This window comes from Sturnus vulgaris, chromosome 5, assembly GCF_052056855.1.
Source record: "Sturnus vulgaris isolate bStuVul1 chromosome 5, bStuVul1.hap1, whole genome shotgun sequence".
Classification (NCBI taxonomy): domain Eukaryota; kingdom Metazoa; phylum Chordata; class Aves; order Passeriformes; family Sturnidae; genus Sturnus; species Sturnus vulgaris.
Genome location: NC_142247.1, coordinates 30,848,152 through 30,871,433, shown reverse-complemented (window position 1 = coordinate 30,871,433; position 23,282 = coordinate 30,848,152). Strand labels below are relative to the sequence as shown.

At 47.0% G+C, this 23,282-nt stretch overlaps 1 protein-coding gene across 1 annotated transcript; it reads left to right on the top strand.

Moving 5' to 3' along the window:
• The first annotated feature begins 5,467 nt into the window (after positions 1-5,467).
• On the top strand, positions 5,468-22,637 carry CYTH4 (cytohesin 4). Its single transcript, XM_014885327.2, has 13 exons — positions 5,468-5,607; positions 11,043-11,125; positions 13,457-13,551; positions 13,793-13,859; positions 16,124-16,242; positions 16,615-16,695; positions 17,353-17,465; positions 18,002-18,150; positions 19,144-19,255; positions 19,677-19,753; positions 20,113-20,184; positions 21,023-21,177; positions 21,515-22,637. The coding sequence occupies exons 1-13, from the start codon at positions 5,589-5,591 to the stop codon at positions 21,585-21,587; spliced, it is 1,215 nt and encodes a 404-aa protein (XP_014740813.1). The 5' UTR covers positions 5,468-5,588; the 3' UTR covers positions 21,588-22,637.
• Positions 22,638-23,282: the final 645 nt, after the last annotated feature.

Genomic DNA, 23,282 nt, shown 5'->3' with positions numbered 1-23,282 from the left:
CTGAACACCTGAATACCAGTGTTTGTTTTTGTCCTGGTAGTCCGGCATATGGGCTTGTGGGACTGGCAGTGTGGAAGTGAAGAAGACCAGTTTAAATGGTCAGGTAAGAGGGATTGTTGTGGAGAGCCCACATACAGGTGGGACCCATGCCAAAGACACTATAAATCTGCATGTCCAGCAATGAGCTATGAAGTCCTGGCAAGAGCCCATTTCTAGGCAAATTACTTCTGGAAGATAATTCCCTGGATCTGCAATAGACAGCCAGTTCTTGTCCAGCCAGAAGACTGTGCTGAGAATCTATAAATATCCTTCCTCCACCAGAGCCTCTGTAGAGGGACAACAGGGATGTACATAAAAGCTTTCAGGATGTTTCTTTCCATCACATTTAAATGTGATTAAATGGAATTATTTAATTATGGGATATTACACTCAAATAATACATACAGAAATCACTATAAGAACAACTGGCACCTGCTGCATTAAAATCTTTCATTTGTACACGCCACAGGAAAAGGAAGGAACCTGCAGGAAATAGAGTCATAACCCCGTACTGAGCATATACAGATATGTTGCTGCTGCTCTGATGTCCTCTCACACCACCAAGAGGTGCTCTTGACATGAGTTTCCTTCTGCACATGCAGCAGGGCACACATCTGGGGTTTCTTGTTCCCTTTGCTGAGTTTGAGGGAGATGATAATGGGAACTAATTGCTCAGTGAGACACTTTTGTTCTGGGAGGCTTTCAGGGTCTTGAGCTGGGTCCCCTCAGAGTGACCCAGATGTGCTGGGTTTGCATGGCACCCGTGTGAGACTGCAGAGCAGGGACAAAATGCATGATACTGCTTTTCCCCCGCAGGGATCCAAAGCAGTGAGGACCACCTATCTCTCCCTCTCTTTCTGTGGTGTTCTGTCTCCTCAAGGATGATGGAAAAAATTAAGGAGGCCCTTTTCTGAAATGATGCTTGCACATCACAGTCCTGTACAGGAAGGCAGGAGCTGAGCAGGAGGCTTGTCCTTCAGCACAGACAGAATAGCAGGGCGGATTCTTTCATGGAGGCAGCACAAGGCTCATTTCTTTGCACACACAGGACATGGTCACAGCATGTCTTCTCATCACCTTGGATTTTTTTGATGTGACCTCTCTCTCAGGCAGTCCTGAGTGGCCGTGAGAACTTTCCTCTGTGCCTTGGGTGCCGACCAGGGTAAACATTAATTTGCTTCAGCCTGACTGGGCTGCAAACTGTCCCCACTTCCTATATTCCCCTTTTGCACCTTCCCACTTCCCCTTTGACACAGCTTCATGCCATCTGTCTCCTGCTTTTAGTTCTTGCTTTGCTGCTTCTCTTTTCCAAAATTCCCACTCCTCTTCGTTGCTGCTTCCCCTCTCCCCTTCACTGCTGCAGTTTCTCAGACTGCCACAGTTGCTTGAAAAGCCTGTCCTGACTTAAGAGCTCAGATCATAACAGAAGTGGGCAATGATGTTCTGCAGTCCCTCTTAGAGAGGCTGTGGACTTGTTTCATACAGGCTCTGTCTTCTGTTCTCTTCTCCAGCCCAAATTCGTTCTATCAAACAAAGGCTTAGAAAAAGAATGAAGGTTCCAATCCAGCTTCCTTGAAGACAAGCTACCTACATTTACATCCATCATAAGCAACTCAGCTTGCAAAAGCTGCTTACTTAGTCTTGCACCTGTCTCATTCATAGGCTGTTCTGGAGACCAGCCCTACTGCAATCAGGGGCAGGTAGTCCATTCCTGACCTCTTGTCATGGAGGCTTCTCTGTCTTTGGAGTTCCTCCTCCTCCTCTCCCCCCCCCTTATGGATCTGGGTAAGCAGAAGACCATGGCAGAAACCTTTTGGCTTCAAGTTCTTTGTGATGGTTGTTTCATACTGCACTTCCCTCAGTCTAGAAATTGTTCACAGACTCTAAATCATACCAGGTTTTTGTGGCTTGGCCTTATCTGGTTGTCTGTACTTCTGCAGGTTGGCAGTGATGCTGATGTGGGTTTCCATTCCCAGAGACATTTTATTCTCAGCCAGTGACATCCCCCATCTTGCTGATACCAGTGTGCCACTTTAATGGCAATAAATACAGATCAATATCTGACTGTGTATTCTTTCCCACGAGGTGCTCAGACAGTTGAACAACATTTTTCACCAGCCTGTTGTAGAAGGAAAGTAACAGAGACTAGAGATTATATGTGTAAATTCAAGCTTGAGTTTCAGCTGCATGACTTGATTCCCCTCCCTGTTACCATTCTCTATATGGTATCAGATGTTAGATATATTGTATTTCGTAAATACAGATCTAATACATATCTTTACTTGTAAGTGATGGTGTCTTCTAGGAAGGCTGCACCACGGAAGTGAAAAGAGCTATTTAGAGTACTAAGAAAATCTACAGCTACTCTGTTTTACAAGACTAATATTTCCTGAACTACTAAAGTAAAAATTCGTGCTTCCCTTCTACCATTTTATTTCAAAGGCATAAAGCTTCAATCTTGCTGCAGTTTCAAGTCTAACAAAAAATAATCCCTCTGGCTCTTCATTCAAGTTTATCAGACTCTAAGTGACCCTTCTATAATCTTTATAAGAGGGTTTCTTCTTGCCTATGGCCTTTTATAATCACCATCTTTCTACCTTTAAAACAGACTCCATTCCCTAAGCCCAAACTGAATGGCAGCCTAAGCCTCCTGAAGGGGCTATTGAATTTGAACAGACCTGTACTTTGTCACTCTGTGGACACTTGTGGGAATACAGTTGATATGTTCAGCACAGAGAAATACGTGGCACTTTGTCCGTGCCTTTATCCCCTTGAAAGCAGTAGGAAATATAAATTTGTCCTTTTTATTTACACAATTATTGTAAGCCTGTACCAAGCAGTAGAAGAGTGCACGCATATTGTTGGTTTGATATTTTCCATCACGATTCCAGCTCAAATTTAAATTTTTGTGTGCAGTCAGGGAGCATCTGGGGAGAGAAACTGGTCCCTGTCAAAGGAGGCACAGGGAGTAATGCCTGGAGTATTGATCTGTAGCAGTCTGCCTAATCTGTCCGTGCTCGATGAGGTGAGAACAGTGAACTAGCAATGGATGCCCCCATTGCACACACTGCTGACAACACCTGTAGGAGAACCCACATGTTCTGAGCCACACTGGACAGCATTTAAACCTCACTTCCCCTAGGATTCCTTCCTTCCTTCCTTCCTTCCTTCCTTCCTTCCTTCCTTCCTTCCTTCCTTCCTTCCTTCCTTCCTTCCTTCCTTCCTTCCTTCCTTCCTTCCTTCCTTCCTTCCTTCCTTCCTTCCTTCCTTCCTTCCTTCCTTCCTTCCTTCCTTCCTTCCTTCCTTCCTCCCTTCCTCCCTTCCTCCCTTCCTCCCTTCCTCCCTTCCTCCCTTCCTCCCTTCCTTCCTTCCTTCCTTCCTTCCTTCCTTCCTTCCTTCCTTCCTTCCTTCCTTCCTTCCTTCCTTCCTTCCTTCCCTCCCTCCCTCCCTCCTTCCTTTGGGTGTTGCCCCCCTACCTTTTTTACTTGAAATGATGAAAGTTTTGTTTTGTAGTCCATTCATGGTCTTTTCATGCCATGACCACAGAACATGTGACACCTTAAGGACATTTTTCTGACACATTGCTGGCTGGGTAGTGTTGGTATCCACTGCACATCTGTATTGCCTGTCTGGGATGCTCAAGTAGACTGACTTCTCATCTGGTGCTAGGTTTCCTCAAGAGAGGAACTGGTTGTATTGCTCCAGGGTAAGCCTAGAACTGAAGTAGTTTGTCCACCTTGAGAATTAGTGGAGGACTAGGGACCACGACAGGGAGACATACTTACTCTCCACTTTGGAAAGAATGGGAGATGCTCTAGGGTTAGTTTATTTACATGATCCTGTCTCTTGTGTGCCCTCATGAGAAAACATCTCACAGGTTCTTTGTTTTCACATGACATAGACTCATGCAGTTTTTTTTATCAGTGCATTCCCCATTCAGACTCCTCCAGCTGAAATAACTGAAAGGATTTAAAGTGCATCAAGTGTTACAAGCAAGGCTACCAGATCCAGAGGAATGCAGGTAGAGGAGGTGATCCTTGAACTGAATAAATACAAGAGACTGGGAGGAAGGGAGTGCAATCTGTGTCTTTGTTTGTGAGGCTGAATGGCCCTAGAGAAAGGGACCCTAGGCAGAGTGTTTAGGCAGATCCTATCTTTCACATCAAGCCTTCTAAAGGGCCAGTTATTCTTTCCAGAGGCATTCAGACCAGACTCAGTTAATGGGAAAGTGGGAAGGTAATAGCTCTTCTCCTCCTAGTGAGTCAAGGACCTTCAGTCTCACAAGAGCCTCTTCGATGTGGTGGTGAGCATACACAGATGCAAGCTCCGACTGCATAGCAAGTCACAAGGTCTTTTCTTATTTTTCTACATGCACAATGCTCTGGCAAACTCTACCTTGCTGTCTCAGGGAAGGATGGTAAGCAGAAGTGTGGCTGTTTTGCTGTGCTACTCAAGGCCTGCCGTGAGTACAGCAGCAGGCTGGGGAGCTGAGGATGGAGAGTGCTCCAGAGGAAAGTGTTCATGGATGGAGAGGGCACAAACCTCTACAGCTTCAATCCTGTCTGAGGAGGCAAGAGCACTTGGGCTTTACACCTGTTCTGAATTTGACCTCGAGCTATTTATTCAATCGTCAGTTCTTATGTCTCTAACATGGTCCTCTCCTCGATGGGAATTTTTTTCCCCACATTGCCTACAACACAGCTCTATCACATAAATCACACAGCAACCAAAAACAGCTCAAGGGGATGTGTACAGCTTCCTGGAGCTGCGTGGAGGGCTGGGAGGAGAAACAGCATCTCTGTGCCTCGCAGGAGAGCAGAGCAGCACAAGTGCCTTCAAAACAGTCCTGCTAATGCCAGCTCTCTCACCAGCAGGAATACTGCTAAACCTGAGAGAGGTCTGCATTTCTTCTTAGTTCACTCTATCCTTACTTACAAGGTTTCACAAGAAAAACAGTTTGTTACGGGGAGAAAAAGGAGCAAGACTTACAGTGACACTGAGCAGTGAGCAAGGCAGAAGAGTCTGACGACTCTATTCTCCCATCAACCATCCTCCAGTTTTGGAGTGTCCATCCCTATCCCTACCCCCACCCCAACCTGCTACAGAATTAACAGGAAGAATCTTCCCTTTAAAATAAAACCACTTCCCCAATCAGATGGGTTTTCTGAATCAAGAACTTCCCTTTTCCCCCTCTCTCCTCTGAGTATCTCAGAAAAAAGCCTCTCACCACTCATTTTAGTCTCCTCAAACAGAGATTCCCAAAAAGCTGCTGGGACAGAAATGCATTTGTGCACTTGCATTTCAGAAGTAGCCAGTGAGCCCCTGTTAGCTCATCGAAACATACACAGAGTTTCCTGCACTGCTAAAAGCTGGTGACATTTGATGGGGGAGGATGAGGAGAGAAGGAGGAGCCACAGGGAAACCCGCCCCCCAAAGCTGCTGCGGTCCTGCCCACTGGCTACAAGTTGTTTCAGTTCTGTGAAGCATCTGAACAAGCCGAATACGAGGAGAAACACCACTTGCGTTGAAAAGATATTGTGCTCTTCAGGATGGACCTTTGTCCTGCTGGTAAGCCTCAAGCATTGTGTGCCTGTTTTGGGGTGAGGGCTGTGCGCTCAGTTTGATGGAGCAGAGCACACCCTGAAATCCCAGCAGCCAGAGTGGATGCTGCTCTGGTGGCTGGAGGAATGACATGCTGGAAGATCCCTGGTGGTACAGTTAATTGCTTGCCAGTCTTCAGCATTAGGCATGGATTTCTTTTTACTTGCTCTCCTTTCCCTTCAGGAGAAATTTCCCCACTGGTTTGAATGGCCTTTGTGCTGAGAGCGTTAGTGCTCTGATTCCTCCCTTCAGCGATGCTGGGCTGGGCTGGGAACTGACTCTTTGGTGTCTATGGTGTATGTGACACCTGGGGTGAGCCCTTGTAGGCTTTGGCTGTTCTTCATGCAACTCTGGCAAACTCCTCCATGGTGTTTCCCTGTAGATCCCAGGAGCTGGTTTGCCTTTGTGGAGCCTCTCAGTATCCCAGTTGGGTATTCCAGTGTAACGCCCTTGCAGGGCTTTGGGTACTGGGGCCTCCCTTGCTTATGGCCATGTTAGAGGTGAACAACTGTATTAGGGTTCCAGAAGCTCCAAGTGATCTACAGGTGGGCCTGCCTAGTCCTCAGATAATCTCAGTGGGCAGATGTGGGTGAGGGGAAATAAACCACATCTGAGGAACTGAGAGAGATCTTAGGTTTTATTTCCTGCTTTGGCAGGTGGTGGGTAAAGAGCTTGGGATTCAGCAAGGAAAGGCACACCACCAGACTGAAAATTTCCAGCTTCTGGCTGAGGAAGCTCTGGGTGTGTGTCTGTGCAAAGCCAGCAAAGAGGGAGAGCTGAGTGGGATGAACAAAGGAAGAAGAAGGATCACCTTCTAATATGTCTTCTCATTCTGACTCTGTTCCCTCAGGCTTCTGTGTATAGGATATGGAGCACACAGTGAAAGCAAAAAGCAGTGCCCAGTTTTGACAGTTGTACGCTTTTTAGCTCTGAGGAGTGTAGCCAAGGAAAGGGCATGCTCAAGCCATATACCAGCCTTGCTTGCCAGGGAAATTGGTGGCAGCTGTAGGAGCTGAGTTCTTGCCAGCATCTGACTGGTATTGAATGTTGGTGAAAATGGGTCTCTTCTGATAAGCCAGCCCTCACTACCTGAAAGCAAGTGTGGGCAAAACTTCTCCAGGACAAACTGGGCAGGAGGAGGGATAACTCATATTTTGCTATTTATTTTGGGGTGTGCCTTCGACAGAAACTGAGGGTCTCCTAACTGAAGGTCTGACACAGTAATTCACTCAACTGAGTGTAACTGAGTTAATTATGTCTTGAAAGTTACACATTCAAGCAAGTATACTTTGAAGAAAGCGTGCACACTGCAATAGCACAATGAGACCCTATTCAGGCACCGTGGGGGTTTGCTCAGTTCTGGGTAGAGCAGAGCCTGGAGACAGGCAATGCCTGGAAAGATGTGCTGGCTCGGACTGATGTTTTTGCTCAATCTCATCCTGTCATTCCACAGCTGGGTGAGCAAGTGGGTTTGTCTGATGCTGAATTCCCTTGGGAGCCAAGGCTACCAGAAAAAGTTTTCCAGCAAGCTTTAGAATACTGAATGCATTTGGAATTGCTCAGTTGTGGCATGATTGTCCTGAAGGTCAGAGGTGCATGTACACCTTTCTCTGGGGCTGCTCATACCTGGAGACATGATGGTCCTGTTTGCAAGTAAGACTTGATGACTGGGGGAGGCTGCTCTCCCTGCAGTGTGTGTCCTCTTCCAGCTTCCTTCAGAACCCTCTCAGGACTGTCTGAGTGAGGCTGGTGTGCCAAGCCCTTCAGCTGGGTGTGTGAAACATGGGAGAGCAGACTGGCACTGTGGTATCCTGTGCTGGGATGTGTGGGGTAAGAGCTGTAGTCAAAAGTCAGGGGAAGCTCTCCTGAAGGATGGATGTAAGTTGTCACGTGAGATAAGGGGACCAGTAGACTACATAAATTCTTCTTCTCAGCTTTCCCCCCATAGCTGAAATGTGCAAATTAAACCTGTTGGGATTTATGTTGAATTTCTTCTGACACAAGCTGGCAGAGAGCTGTGGAGTGGCTGCAGGAGGGAGACACACATGGCTGGGGGGAATTGAGTACTGGGAGGCTTTCTGTCATCTCCCTGCTACTAGACTGGTACCTGGCTGAGGAGGTGGTGGTCTGTACTGGAGATGACACAGCAGCCATATCAAAAAAGAAAACGAATTTCAGGGGATATTTTTCTACCAGAGAGCCTCCTTCAGGCAGAAGCTGCCCATCAGGCTGCTCTGCTTTTGTGCAGCCGTGGGTGGAGGTGCCCAAACTCTTTAGCAGCAACACTCAAAGCCTCCATTGCCTTTCAGATGGGCCTGATGAACCTTTGCCCTTGTACTGTGGATGTGTAACACACGGGTCTGCAGTGGTGGCACAGATACAGTCGTTCTTCATAACCTTCCCCTGCTGCTTCTGCAGTTCATCCTTTCAGCTCTCCTGGGTGGTCACTTCCCACTTACCTCTGTGCTTCAAAAGCCATCTCCCATGTCCTATAATTTTCCATGGGACTGAAAGCCTTACACCCTGGTGGTTTAGCACAGCCCTTAGCAATGGGAAATGAAACCAGCAAACACGGAACTCTCTGCTGGCCACAGAAGAGCCTGGATATTTGGATAACTCTGACCTGCTCTGTGAGTGGGGAGGCTGAAGGCATAAGCCACCACAACTGCAATTGAAGTCTGTGTCCTGTTTTGAGTGACAGCACTGAAAATACAATCCTGGTCAGTTTGTGAAGACTGGCAGGTCTTTCTATCTGGGTCTGCCCTGAGAGTGGGGAAGCAACCTCAGGAGCAGAGGTAAGACCCACAAATGTGATGATGACGCACTTTCCTTTCAACATTTGCTCTCTGAAAATAAATTCCAAACAACAACCTAATGTCCTCTCTGGAGAGGATACTAGCCATTTTTTGCTTGTCTGAACTGGAAAACTTCAGTGTTGGTTGGACTGACAGCATCCTTCTGGAACCTGCAGGTGTTTTTGTGGTGTGTTCTTCATCAGGGTGAAATTTCCCCCTGTGCAAAGAGCCCTGACCAGGGCTATGCTTCATCTGTGTGCTGACCTAGTCCTAGAGGGAAGTAGAACTGAGGTGGTACTGAGGACTTTGACAAGGCATGGACCGTTTCCTAAACCAATCAAGGACTTAAGTTGTATAGGAAACCTGACAAAGACCCTTTCTCAGCTCAGTCTAAATTGCCCTAAAAGTTTGATCCATCCACTTTTTCCCAAACTCTGTCACCCTTTCCTACTTTTTTACCCCTTGATTTCTTCCCCTTCTCCATGACTCCTTTTTCTCCCCTGCTCTCCCCCCCGACACACAGTCCTTCCCACACTCTTCTCATTCTGACAAACAGGGCAGGTGGGAGTTGGGGTTTTCAGATGTTCAGGAGGAAAGGGGACTGTGTTATTTACAGCCTTATTGGGGGTCGTGTTGCTGAGATGGTGTCCTCTGGGAGCCTTATGACTCTTTAAGATACTTTAGGCAGCTTCAGTAGACACAGAACAACTGAAGCAAAGCAACCAGCCACACCGCAGAGTTTGCTGATGGGGCGGGGGAAGGCAAGATTCCTACAGTGCTTTTGTAGAAAGAAATACAGGGCAAGAGGTCTTTGTTGTAATTTGTCAAGGAGTCACCCCAGTGATTCCACAATTACAAGCCCCGATAGGAGTGAGAGATACAGCTGGAGAGACTGAGAGGCCAGCCTGATCTCCTGCAGACATCACTGCAGGATACATAAATTAAGCTGAAGAGCCTGGGCACTGCTCAGAGGCACAGGGCTGACATTCAAAGGGAAGTCAGCAACCCACCTAACAAATACCAGAGACACTGCATATTTTTGCTTGGCTATCTTTGTGGTTTCTTTTCATTTGTTTGGTTTTTGTTTGCTAACCTTCCTGCCTGCTTTGGTTTTTCCCCTCACCTACAGATTTGGCTGTCGCAAGCTTTTGGATGGTTTTTCCTCCCCCCTTGACTGGTTTCACCAGTCAAGCTTCTTGCTACTCTTCACAAGGGCTGCTTGCAGGGCTGGGAGGGCATGTGGGTCCTTCCCAGCCTGGCTTCATGCTGGCTCCTTGTTCAGAGCTTTACTCCCATAGACTCAACAGCCTCTCCCCAGGGAATGTGATGCTTGGAGCCATCAGGAAGAGTGGCAGGAGAGAGGCTGCAGTCTGAGAAAAGTAACAGGAACATACTTAGCACGTGGAAACCCAGCCAGCCAGGAGGATTAGGATTGGGGAAGATGGGTCTTTCTGAACTGTTGTGGCCATGACAGAAAAGAAGCATACTAAGATGATTGCTCTTGCTGCTTTTCCTTCTGTCTGTCGTGGCTGCTTCCTTCCCTTTTTTTCTTCCACTCATATTTATAGCAATTGTTTTGCATGTGAGATCCACACTAAGAGAATTTCCAACGCAACTGGTGCTACTTCCCCTTTTTCTGGGAAGACAGGAGGCCCAGGGGATTTTGTCTTATGGAACAGTGCAGCAGGGCACCCAGTGAGTTGCCTTGGCTTCCCGGGGAGCTTTATCTTGCAGTGTTTAGGTGCAGCAAGGACCCTGTCTGCCAGTTCACCAATGACCTCCAGTGCTCTCAGCCTTCTGCAAGCTCTGCTTTTTTCCTGGGACCTTACCTTCTGCTTTGTCTCCTCTCTAGGGCTGCAGCCTTCTCATTCTACTTGCTGAAGAGTCTGTGTTTCACCTGGATTATATTTAGCAGCACTGTCACCCCTATTTTTTTAGGTCTTTTATGAATCATATTGTGGTTTCATCAGCTTTGCTGCTATTTGTTTAAGTGCCTGTATATTGCAAGGAAGCCTACTCATATTTCTGCATTTTCTGCTGCTCACAGAACAACAGCCGCCTGAAGACATTAATTCTTCAGCAAGGCTTTCATCTCCCAGATCCTGCCCTCCCACTTGAAAAACCTCGATTTTCTCTCTTAAGCCATTTCTGACTCTAGCTATGACAGATCAACTCATGAAGCCAGTGGTTTTCTTGGGAGGTTTGGCTGTAAATGAAGTATTTAGGCCATAGATTTTTAGCATCTAAAGATGTCTGACATAACAAGCACCAGAGAGCATTTAGTGAGACCTCTTCACCATGCCCAGGGTGAGCAGAATTGGCTGAATAGGCAGTGGTGTCTGCAGGGTCAGCTGAGAGGGCTGTGCAGAGCCTGTGGCTGCAAGGAGAGGGGGTATGGTCTGTGCTGCACAGTCTGGACTGAGAACCCTTTGCAAGGTAAAGGTGAGGTGCAGTGGTTGCAACAGCAGGGAACACAGATGCTGAAACACAGAAATCGGAGTTGCTGTGGCATGACCCTAGGAGAAGGTAATCCTGAGAGGTTGGGGAAGCTTTTTCCATGATATATTGGCCCCAGTAGAGTTTTCACAGGAATCTTTATTCTTTCAGAATCCACTGGCTTGAGTGGGGCTGAAGAGGCTGAATTAGAGACAATCAGGAAGCACAGACAGGAGCTTTTGGATGACATTAAGGTAAGGACCATCCTGTCCCTTGTGCCTGCCTAGCCTTCTCAAATCAGTCTTCACCAAGGAGCATCTTTGCATAACAATCCAGGCCATGCAAAAGTGCTCTTGTACAGGAGATATTTTCTCTGTCATGATCCAAATTCAGTTTTAAACTTCAGGCTGCCCTGGCCTGTTTGCCACCAGGGTACATCCAGCCTGTGGTACTCTCTGCTTCAGGAATCATCAGCTGCCCTAATGGGATATTTGAAAAAGGCTGGTCAGATTATGAGCAGTGATGAGCTGGGATTGCATATTTAGGATTAAATAAATGTCTTAACTAAGTTTTACTGACAGACATCTGGCTCAGCATTTATGATTCTTTTTAATTACTGATTACCTGCTAATGGCATATCAGTCCTAGTTACCTGCAGCATCCCCCTGTGTTTATCAAACTTTTATTTGCTTTGGACCCTAACTCCTCCATGAAGGATCTTGTCTCATGGAAGAGGTCTCATGGCAGGACCTTCCACCCAGATTTCTGTGGCTGAACTGGCTTTTTTTTTTTTCCTTTTAGCAGACTCAACCATTTCTCCAGTGGCTCCTAAAATGTCTGAAAGTAACAGATTCAAAATCAGTCACTGACTGCATCACAGTCCTGCATTGTGCTGTGCCCTTTCTATTCTGTTCTGCCTCCACCATGAAGTGTGGTTTCCCATTTGAGAGAGCTTATACCACTGAATCATTGAACTTGGACTGATTTTTCCACAACATGAAGGTGTCTAGATGTCTAGGGAATAGCTGCAGTATTTCCTGGCATAGAGTAAAGGATTAAGCCAAACTACAATTACTTCTCAGGGTTCCAGATCTCCTCTCTCTGCTGCAAACCAGGATGGTCTCTTGTCCCCCCTTGTAGAACAGATTATGAATGTATGTGCCTGTGATTTGCTGGTGTGTGGTTTGTCTCTCCAGTTTTCAGAACAGGCAATGGGCAGTGTAAGAGCAGGATACTTGAACAGGAATACTACATGTTTTTGCTCACTGTGGAGAGAGAAAAGATGCTAGACTGCACAAACCCATGCTTTAAGACCCAAGGACATTAAGCATTGAGGTATGCAATGTCCAGTGGAGCAGAGTGAATTTAGGTGAGAAGAGTGCCATAGAAAAAGAGACATTTTCCTCAGGGGATTTTTTTCCAGAAGGTATCTATCAGTACCCTTAAGCACAAAGACTTGGGGGTATATCTGGGGGAAGGGGGAGGGAGGAGAAAAGAGGATAAATCTTGGCTTGCCAGTAACGCTGCCAAAAGACAGCAGTAGATAAAATAACAAAATTGATAATCATTTGAAAGTCATGAGCTGAGATCATGGCTTTGTTCCATTTGTGCAACACCTAGAAGTATGTGAGGAACACTCACAGCTCTGGGGACCAGTGAAGCACAACAGAAGGTGGCCAGAGCAAAACTGAGACCCAGAAGCTCTTTTAAATTATGGGATATTGCAGAAATTCAGTTTCTCTCTCTGATTATGTGCTCCATCTACATCCTCGTTCCTTGATGAGAAAGGATCTGTCATAAAATAACCCTTCTTTCCCTGCCTGTTCTGGTTGGTATGAGGAAGAATTTGGGTGATTCCTGGAAGAGAGCTGTGATGCACTTTGGCTTTGAGGTGGAACATAACTGCAGGATGGAAGCAAGGAGGTATAGACACCTTCATTTCCATGGTAACACAAATATCCAGCCAAGGCAGCCATGGTCTGTCATGGGCCTAAATGAAAGTGAATTCCACAATTGATTTTTTAGAATTTAGCAGTAATTACTTTACCTTTACTCCTCCTCTCTTTCTTCTCCACCTGAAGAGAGTTATCTGCTCAATGGTATTTAAATGACAGGTACATTAAAAATTCTGTGTTTCATAATACAGCCAGTTTGGGTTCATATTGATCTCACAGTTACCAGTTCCACTTCTCCTTTCCTGGATGTGTAGCAGGGCTGTGCAAAATAAAAGGAAAGGGCACAATGGAAGGATTCTTGCATCTGGCATTGTTTGAGGAACTGAAATCAACAGTGGCATGAGTTCTCTGACACTCGCCACACTGATTAAGCTTGATTTTTCCAGTCCTGTTTGACAATAGGCCTGAGAATATCCTTCTGTCTCTCTTTCCAGTTGTTTTCATCTGGAATCCAGCAGGATCATTCCAGAGTAGTGCCCATTTCATAGACATCCTTGGCTGGTCATGAGCACCTGACCTGTCCTTTTCCTATGACTGAGGGAAGAAGTCAGACATGCTCTTACTCTTCCTTACTGTGTGTCTGCTGTTTTTCCCTCCATTGCCTTCATCTTCCTGACATTTCTTTTGCAGAAGCTGAAGGAAGAGATTGCTGAGATGGTTGCAGAGTTTGAGTGTTTCCAAGAGGAGAAGCAAGAGGCAGACAATAATCCTGGAGAGCAGACCAGGCAAGTGGAATTCCTTTGTTTCACTCTTTTTAAGTTGAGAAAACAAAAACACTGATAGGATTTGGTTCACAACAAGGGCAGGGGAATGAGACCAGGAGGGAAATGAGGCCCTTCTATCCTTTTAGATTTCTCATTACTCCTGGATAGTCAGACACCTGTCCTTGAGGTATCTCACCTTGTAAGTGAAATGACATGGTCCTTTATTCTAAGTTTGACTTTTCCTTCTTTTTTATGATTGTAGCAAGCTGTCACAGAGGGATAAAATTCTGTCTGGGGGCCGGAAGAAATTCAACATGGATCCTGAAAAGGTAGGATTTGTTCATTTTACCAGGAGGATAAAGCTGGGAGGAAGAGCCTCTGCTGGCTGCTGTTCCAGCTGAAGCCACTGATGTCGAAGGAACTATGGCAGGGAACTGTGGGGATGGGTTCCTACCTCACTGAGGACCCTGTTGGGAGCAGCCTCCACCCTGCCCCGGCTGAGGAATTCTGATATGATCAAGCTGTGTTGCCTCCCACCTATCATGGGCTCAGAGGCCATGCCGTACAATTCAACCCAAACCTAAGAGAAGTAAAGGGAGGATGGTTTAACACTGTCAGCATGCCATGAGAGCCAAATTTCCTTCAGCACAGCCCTTCCTGACTGTGAGAGGCTAGGAGCTTGCTATAATGTGATAGAGGAGGATGAACTAAGAAAGAGAGTGCGTCAGGTTCCTTGGCTCATTGAGAACAGAAGAGGACAGAATGCCTCTGTCATTTTGGAAAGTTTTGGTTGAACTGTGGAGTAAACACAGCTTTTCCACTTTTTGGGGCTCTGACCAGTGGTGTCAAGACTTCACCGCTTTCAGCCCTCTGCAGAAAGCTCTAAAGCCATCATGATCAAGTCGAGAAGATGTGAACAAAGACAGTTCCCTCTTCCTTCCTCCTCATTGGCAGAGCTCTTCAAGAGAAACCACAAGCGGTGATGAAATGATAACTGATCATCAGCTCATCACCACAGCTAACATCTCGGGTGGCTGCTGCTCTGTGGGACAGCTTTTCATGCCTCCTCTGTGCCCTGCTGAGAGTGTCACGATGCCTTCCCCAGTGTCCACACCCCAGCTGGAGCGCTTGCCAGTCCCCTGGCCATCCCTCTGCCAGTGGGGGCTGTCAGAGCAGCAATGTCATACTCACAGCCTGTGTGAGAGTTGCTCTTATTTTGCCTTTCTGTCTGACCTTGCTTTGAAGCCCCTGAGGCATCTCTCTCTGCCATGCTGTGCAGGAATACCCGAACTAATTCTAACCCCAAACCAGCTTAGCTTTATGAGTTCAATGCCAATCAGACTGGTCAAAATGTTATATACTGTGTGCCTGTATAATGCAGATCTCTGATTATTGCCTCCCTCTTGCTACATGCCATAGAGTGGGAGATGCTGCAATGCAAGGAAATTTCTTTGACCCTCCTTTCTAAGGTTACACTCCATCTATTCAATGCTGATACTTATAAATGAGTTCGTATCTCCAAGATCCCATGGAAAATTCCTGAGGCTAGAGGAGGTAAGCATTAGGAATCTGGCTGATAAAAACCTTTGGGGAGAAACATTTTCTTTTGGAAAATGGGGCCCCATCATCACTGCAATGCTTTTCAAAATTAAATTGATATTACTGAAAATCCATCTGGGAAAAAAAAAAAGAGGAAAATAGAGTAGAAAAAAATCTCACAAAAATTTTGATTTCTTCTTTTAAAACTGCTTTTTCTTTGAGGCATTTTAAAAATAGTTTCATATATATTGCAAAAGAAAGTGAAATGATTCTATTGAAGCAGAACATTTTGATGGATCTAAAACAATTTTCATTCCTTTATTGTATATTGCAAGGAGAATTGCAGTGTGGTCTGGAGAACTGCATCATTGTTAGATATTGTCAAGAATCTTTTGAAAAAAGCCTCAGCTTTTTCTCTGGCTTTAAAAATTGTGAAATTCTCTATAAAATAGGATATTGACTCTTTGCACAACCCAACTCACCACTTCTATATTCCTTAAAAAGCATATTCCATCTTTAATGTCTAGGAGGGACGGAGATGAAAAGATTGCAGACTTCTCCATTCTATGGCATAGAAGAAAAATCTAGGAAAAAATTGTTTCAAGTTGTCTCAAGCCCATATTTTTGTCTGAGTAAATTTTTTTTTATTATGCTTTCTTTCAAACAAACAATTTTTCTTATAAGTTAAGTTAATTTAGGAAAAAATAACACATTTAGGAGCAGAACACTAAGACATTTTAGTTGAAAATATAAAAATTTATTATTTTGACTTTTCCTTTTCTGACTTTAAATCTACATTGCCCTATTTTGTTTGCTTGAGTTTCCATGCCAGTGAAACATTTAGCCAAATCTAGGGATGAAATGAAAACAGGACTGACAACCCATAGTGGATGAAGAGGGATTGAATAAAGATGAGAACACGGCTGTGGTCTCCCATGAAGGGGCTGGGGAGTAGCAGAGGAGCAAGTCCATCAAAGCTAAGGAAGGCTGATATCAGAGTGTATCATTAGACCAGGGAGCTGTTTGACTTCCCTGTCCTGCTTCTCCTCCCCAGGGGATCCAGTACCTGATCGAGCACCAGGTATTGTCCTCAGACCTGCAGGAGATCGCCAGGTTCCTGCACAAGGGGGAAGGCCTGAACAAGACAGCCATTGGGGATTACCTGGGTAGGAGGTGAGCAACCCTGGCTGAGGAGACCCCTTGGAGGCCCTGTCCTGCCTGGCCCCTCTGCACTACCATTTTGGATGACTTGTGGCACACCTCATCCAGGTGCCAAGACTGGACGTATCTCCAACCACAGTGGGCTGGGTGGGCAGGACACCCCAGGGAGGGTCTTTGGAGTGTGACTAAGGCTGGTTGTATGGACTGCCTTTTCTCCTGCCTCTAATGGGATCAGTCATCCCAGACTGGAGTGTGCACTTGGCTGCTTCTTGGTCAGAGGGGAGGTGAGACTGGGCTGGAGCCAGGTGCGTGCTGTCACACCAAGGGAATCCAGGATGAGCAGGGTCAAAGCTCTCCTGACCTTTTCCCTCTATCCCCTCACAGGGACCCCAAAAACATTGAGATCCTCCAGGCCTTTGTGGCATGTCACCAGTTTGCCAACCTCAACCTGGTGCAGGCACTGAGGTGAGTGAGTGTGCCAAGTGTGGGGGACAGTGCTGGAACCTGCTCAGCCATTGGGTCTTACCACCCAGGAGGGTCAGGAATTTCTCTTGGGCTGAAATGGGAGCTTCCCAAGGCCCTGCTCTGTGTGTAGGCTCCTGGGCTGTTACTCTCTGAGGTGTCAACAATTTCTCGAGGGGATGGGAAACACTTTTATGGCCCCTTGATTGGATTGCCCACATGCAGAAAAGTGGGTCACTGTGGCTTCAGTGTCTGGGGGGATGAAAAAAGTTATTTTTGGCAGGAGGAAAGATCTGTCCTCAGTGCCTGTTACATCAATAACAAAGTGACTCTGTCTTAGGGCACCTTGTTTTATTACAGGCTGCCTCCTGGCAGGACTCTTTCTCCTGAGGTCTCTGCTGCCTTGCAGGGCTCTCATTAGGGAAGCAGAGCTGTGATTTCTGGGGGGCTTAGTTCTTTTTTCTGCATTTTCGGTGTTTGAAGCTGATGTATCCAGGCAATTTCTAGAGAGGAGCAGAGCCCCTGCTCCATGCCCTGTGTTGTCTCCCCAGTGTGATGGAATGCCTTCTCTTATCCTCATGGTGTTGCATGGGTTGAGGGGAGGCATCCCTGTCCCTTGGACCCAATCTGGCTGATGCTGTGTCACTCTGCTCCCGACAGACAGTTCCTCTGGAGCTTCCGGCTGCCTGGGGAGGCGCAGAAGATTGACAGGATGATGGAGGCCTTTGCCAACTGGTACTGCAAGTGTAACCCAGGAGTGTTCCAGTCCACAGGTGGTTATGGGGAGAAGGCCTGTAAAGCTGAGCTGTGCTGTGTGCTAGGGAGAGGAGCCTTCCTTTTCCATTCACAAAGCACAGGCAGCATCACTTGGAAGTGTGTTTCCCCCTAAGCTAAAGGAGGCAGCCCAGTTCCTTGAAGCTCCTAAACTGAGCATCTTCAGTCCTCCTTTTTCTACTGTGCTCCAGGCCCTCCTGATGGGCAGCAGAAGGGCTCCCAGCCTCACATGAGGTAGTGCCTCATCACAGTAGGGATAGATAGCACTGACAGATGTAGATCTGCAGAAACTTTCCTGCTGGCAAAGCCATTATTAGACTGCATCTGCCCAACTTGCCCCATTATCCTGAGGGCATGGAATCACCTCCATGATAGGAAATCAACTGTGTCCCCCTTTCTCCTAGAGGAGGGAACATTTCCCTTCTTGTCCTACAAATGAGAGGATGACTCTTCTTCAGTGACTAGAAACCAAACCACCTGTGATCTGCCCTCTAAGACAAGTGCCACCCTTCCTGATTTTCTTTCTCATTGCTAGATACCTGTTATGTACTCTCCTTCTCTATCATCATGCTTAACACCAGCCTGCACAATCCCAATGTGAAAGACAAACCCCACTTTGAAAGGTTTGTAGCCATCAACAGAGGCATTGACAATGGAGGGGACCTGCCAGAAGAGCTTTTAAAGGTAAGAAGAATTCCCATTTTCTCATCCCTTCGGGTCTACTGAGAAAAAAAGGTGCAGAGACAGGGGATCCATCCATTAGCAAAGCTGCAGCTGGCATTTTTCCAAAGGCTCAGCAGGCATGGGACTTGCCCTGTGAGGTAAGGTAGAGATGGGCAGCCTGCCTCTATGTGTCTGCCTTCACCCAAGCAGCCTGGGCAGAATAACTTCTGTCTCGTGTCAAAGGGACTGCCTACATCTCACACCTGGGGTTTGCTGAGCAGCATCCCCTCAGGGTAGAGCCTTTAGATCTTTCTCCAGAGTGTCATTTCTTTCAGGCAATTTGAGGAAAGTTGCAGAAGCCTGTACTCTCTTTTCTTTTCCCCTTGGCTTGGGATTTGTGTAATAAATTATGGCAAATACAATGATGTGAACAACATTTCAATATCCTTTGAAAGCCAGTAACTTGCCTTCCTGTCACTCTGCTGTTATGAATGTCACCCTTTGTGCCCCTCAGTGCCAAAGCTTTGGCTCTGTGACATGTGCCTCCTTGTGGCCATGTAGCTCTACGTGCTGGTCTCCACATTGCACTTCCCAGCAGCGTTTGGCACCACCAACCCTGCGTCTAAATGGGGCTGCATCTCTGCCGTGCTGAGTCCCATCCTAGTGCCTTAATACTACCCACGGCAGCACTTGTGACGTGCTGGGTTTGGTCACTGCAGCCCGTCTTGCTCTGGGAGCACCATTTTATGGCTGTAATTTTCCAAACTGAGAGTCTTTTTATGACACAAGATGCAGAAAAGAGCTGGTGGCCCCCCTGGAGACCCTGTGAGGCGCAGAGTGTTTTATCCCCAGTGCTCACCGTGTGCTCTCCTGCCCTCACCCAGCTTCCCTTGTAAAAACAGTGATGGACTAGTTGGACCTAGGATAGTTGTGTACAGGTTTTGTCAGAAATCAATATTTCTTTCCCCCTCTCTCTCTTTCTCTCTCTCCTTCTCCACCAATGCTCTGGGGCAGAATCTGTTTGAGAGCATTAAGAACGAGCCGTTCTCCATACCAGAGGACGATGGCAATGACCTCACCCACACTTTCTTCAACCCTAACCGTGAAGGCTGGCTGCTGAAACTAGGTAAGGGGGAGGACTCCCCTAGCTCCTCTGCCCTCCCCGTTTGCATCCTCCCACCACACATCTCCCCCGGGAACCTACCGTCATCATCTCCGCTGTCCTTCGCTCCTGTCTGCTGTGGTGGGCTGAGGCTGACACCTGCTGTTGAAACCAGCTGCCTGCTCCCTCGTCCCGGCTTCTGCAGGCTCTTTCTGCTCAAAGAAAGACTCGAAAACATCTCCCTCTCCGTCCCCAGACCCATCAGAGCAAAACTGGCTCCGTGTGTGTCTTATCACACAGCATCATGTCAGTCTGATACCGTGGTGTCTCCTTGGGGCTCACCTACACAGAGAGCTGGGAGGGCGTGACTGTGTGTGCATGTCTGGAGCTTGGGGAAGGACAGAAAAATGTGTGACTAATGGCTTCTGAACCTCACTGCCTTTAGGAGGACGAGTGAAAACCTGGAAACGCCGCTGGTTCATTCTGACCTCTAACTGCCTGTATTACTTTGAATATACCACGGTAAAGGCTTAACTCATGGTTGGGAAACTCTCCTGGGTGGTTATGAGCCTCTGAGGGGCCAGGGAGGAGCAGAGGATAGGGAGCGAGTCTCCCCTTTTTACCCCGTGCTCCCAGACTGTCTCACTCCTCCACTCATTCCTGTACGGTTTCTTCACCCCTGCATCTGGAGGAGGATGGAGCCTGGACACTGTGGTCTCCTCTTGATTAAACTATTGTGTCAATGGAAGGGGTCTCCCGAAGCATTATTCTGCCCTTGTCACCCCCACAAAGGCCCACACAGGGGAAATCAGAAAGGTTCTTAACAGTGACATAGATCTGGGGAGCATGTTGGGTGTTAATTTATGTTTCCTTGCCTTCAGGACAAAGAGCCTCTGGGCATTATACCCTTGGAGAATCTATCAGTCCGGAAGGTGGATGATCCCAAAAAGCCAGTAAGTATCCATTGGTTGGCACTCTGCCAACACAGGCTGTCAGATGGTTGGAGGGAAGAGAAGATGCACACAAATTACTCCTACTCTACACAAATTGCTCCTAGTGTTCTTGCTTCTCAAAGGGAAGGTGCCATTGGAAACTGCCTTGTGCCCCCATCTAAACATGGCTGTGTTTTTAATTTACATTTTTGGTGTGAGTAGAGAGCTGTCCTTTGGCTGACTGTATTGTATGTTCTCACTTGTGTATGTGTGTGTAGTGGGGCAGAGATGAATGCACACAGCTGACTTCCTACTTGTTTTGCACCAGGAGCTGTGGGTTTAATTTCTCTCCACGGGACTCTCTCTAATGAGTTACAGCACATGTAGACTAAACAGAACTGTTGGTGTTAGGGAACTTGCCCAGGAAGTGACACATTTCTTCCGTGTGTCCTTCGTGCGTACCCACTCTTCGATGTGTCATGGCTCTGAGAAAAGTGCCTCCTATCTGTGTGGTGGCAGGCAGAAAAGAGGATGTTGCATCTTCTTAAAAGGAGGAGGGATTTTCATGGATAGAGTGGAGTGACAGATCCTAGAAGGTGTGTTTTGATAAGTGTTGCTGCTCCATCTCTCCATAAAGCCTGTTTTAGTGTCCATTTCTTCATAGGAGGGGTGTATTTACCTAAGGAAGGTCATCTAACTCATAGGGAAATTTTTGAGGTGGGGAAATATAGGGTCTGTTGCATTTTGTAGATTCCTCCCCATTGGAGCTCTCTGAGCCTGTTACTCATGGTTGAAGGCAGGAGTCGTCTTGGTCCCCCCTGTCTTATCCTACTGCTCCATTTTGTTTCCTTTCTGACAGAACTGCTTTGAGCTCTTCAATCCCAACTGCAAAGGGCAGAAGATCAAAGCCTGCAAAACAGATGGGGATGGGAAGGTGGTTGAAGGCAAGCATCAGTCCTACAAGATCTCAGCAGCCACTCCAGCAGAGCGTGATGAGTGGATCGAGGCAATACGGTGAGGAGAACTTGAGGCTCAAGTTGCCTTTTTTCAGCCCTGGGGACAAATGGCCACAAAGTTTATTTGGGTGTCTTTTATCAGAGCTTGAAAAGGGTGGGGAAAGGGTGGAAAGAAATGTTTGCAGTCTAACAACTATGGTACCCCTTGACTTCAAAGAGTTTCAAGGTCCCTTCTGGACAATCTCTAGTCACAGCTAAATTCTCTACTGGGAGTCTGCAGATCTCCAGTCCTACATTTTGATAAGTGGTGTCCCTGTGCAAGTTCAGTTAGGTTGCCTGTGCTGCTTTCCATCATCAAATGTCTTACTTTTGCTCCCATTTCCTCTAATTTCCAGGACTAGCATCACACAGAATCCTTTATATGATCTGGTCTCTGCCCGTAAGAAAAAGATTGCCAACAAAAACTGAACCATGGCCTGGTCACCGGCATCAGAAAGGTGTAGGTTATTGGAGACCTTCCCTTTCACACTGGGCTCTTCCAGTGAAGAAATTTGGGACCTTTGGTTCCCTCTGCCTCCCACTTGGCAGGCAGATGACTGACAGGACAGCTGTCCCTCTTTGCTCCTACCCCTTCCAAACTGAAGGCAGAGGCGCAGGGTGCAATCCACTGAGACTGTCCAAACTGTGGGCGTGGGGCTGCCCATGTCTGAACACAAAGACTCAACAGCAACTGGCCTTTGGGTTCTCCCATGCAGCTCCAGATATGTGGGACAGGATCTGAGAGGAGACAGGAATATCTGCACCATGTCTCCAGTCCCTCCTGTTGTCACACCAGGCCAGGACGTTTTTCTATGAGGGACCATGTAGATTCTCTTGGAGAGGCTGAGCACGGTCCAGTCAGTTGCAGAGCAGAAAAGCCCCAGTGGTTTCTCTTCCGTGAACAGATGTGTAGTGGTTGTGGGGTGGAGGCCACCGATATTTAGAAACTGACTGTGAAATTAGAGGTCCAGGTAAGATAAGAAGCCCTCAGTTCAGAAGAAATCCCTCTTTCCCCCTTCCTAAAGCCTGTAGTGAGGGCTTCAATCCTGGGAAGCCCCTGCTCTGTAACTGAGTCATAGATTTTTAAAAGTTAAAGATATTGGATCCCTATTCAACATAAGGGCTAACTGAGCATAGAGATGCTGTGGGACCAGGAAGGCAGCTCTGGATGTTTTGTCTCTCTTTTTTGAGACTCATGGACCACCACGAATTTCCTTAGGGAAGAAACCCAAACACTAGCTCTGCTTCTGGTTGATGGCTCCCCAGCAAAAGTTAGCTCCTTGAGTAGCTCAGAAGCCTGGGTTTTGTTTCTGAAAGTTTTGCAGTCAGATGGCATGAAAAAATGGAGGTACATGTGTCTCCCCACCAGCATACACACACACAGAGTCATTCATTCCCATCTTCGTACAGTGGTATCATCTGGAGTCTGGGGGTTTTTGTCTCTTGTGTAAAAAGAGAAATAAAAGTGCTTAAAACAAGCCCAAAACTCAGGGTAACGTGATCATTTTCGTGATAAAGTCAGAGGATGTGGGATAAGAGTATCATGTACTGTGCCCGGCAGAGCAGCCCGAGCACCACTGCAGTCTCTTGCCCTTTTCCTTCCTGCAGAGGGCTGTATCTACCAGGCAATCTGCAGCAAGGCCAGCACAGCCCGATTATTCATTCCAGCTCTTTTCGCCCAAGCCACAGGAATGTTGAATTAATTTCAAGAGGCAGGGAGCGTATCTCAGAGTTGAAGCACGCGCTCACCCTGGAGAAGGAACGTGAAGGTTTTCTTCTGCTCATGCCTGCAAATGTCTCCTGTGCTGAATCTCTTTGTTACTGATGTGATACAGAGTGAGTTTGCTCCCCACTGCTTTGGAGCACAAGTGCTTGCACACACACATTCGCTCCTGCTTTAGGTTCAGTGCAGAGAGGCAGGCTCATGTCCAGAGGTGGAACAGAAGTCTGAATATGACCCCCTCTCTTGGCAACGTCTCCCATCTTTGTAAAAGAATTACAAATATGTATTTGGTTGGTAAGAGATGCCCCAGAGCCTAGGATTGGGGTGAGAAATGTCTGTTCTAGTGCTTCTCTAGGCTTATACTCTATGTGACAAAAGCCATCAAAATGTAGTCTGGAATC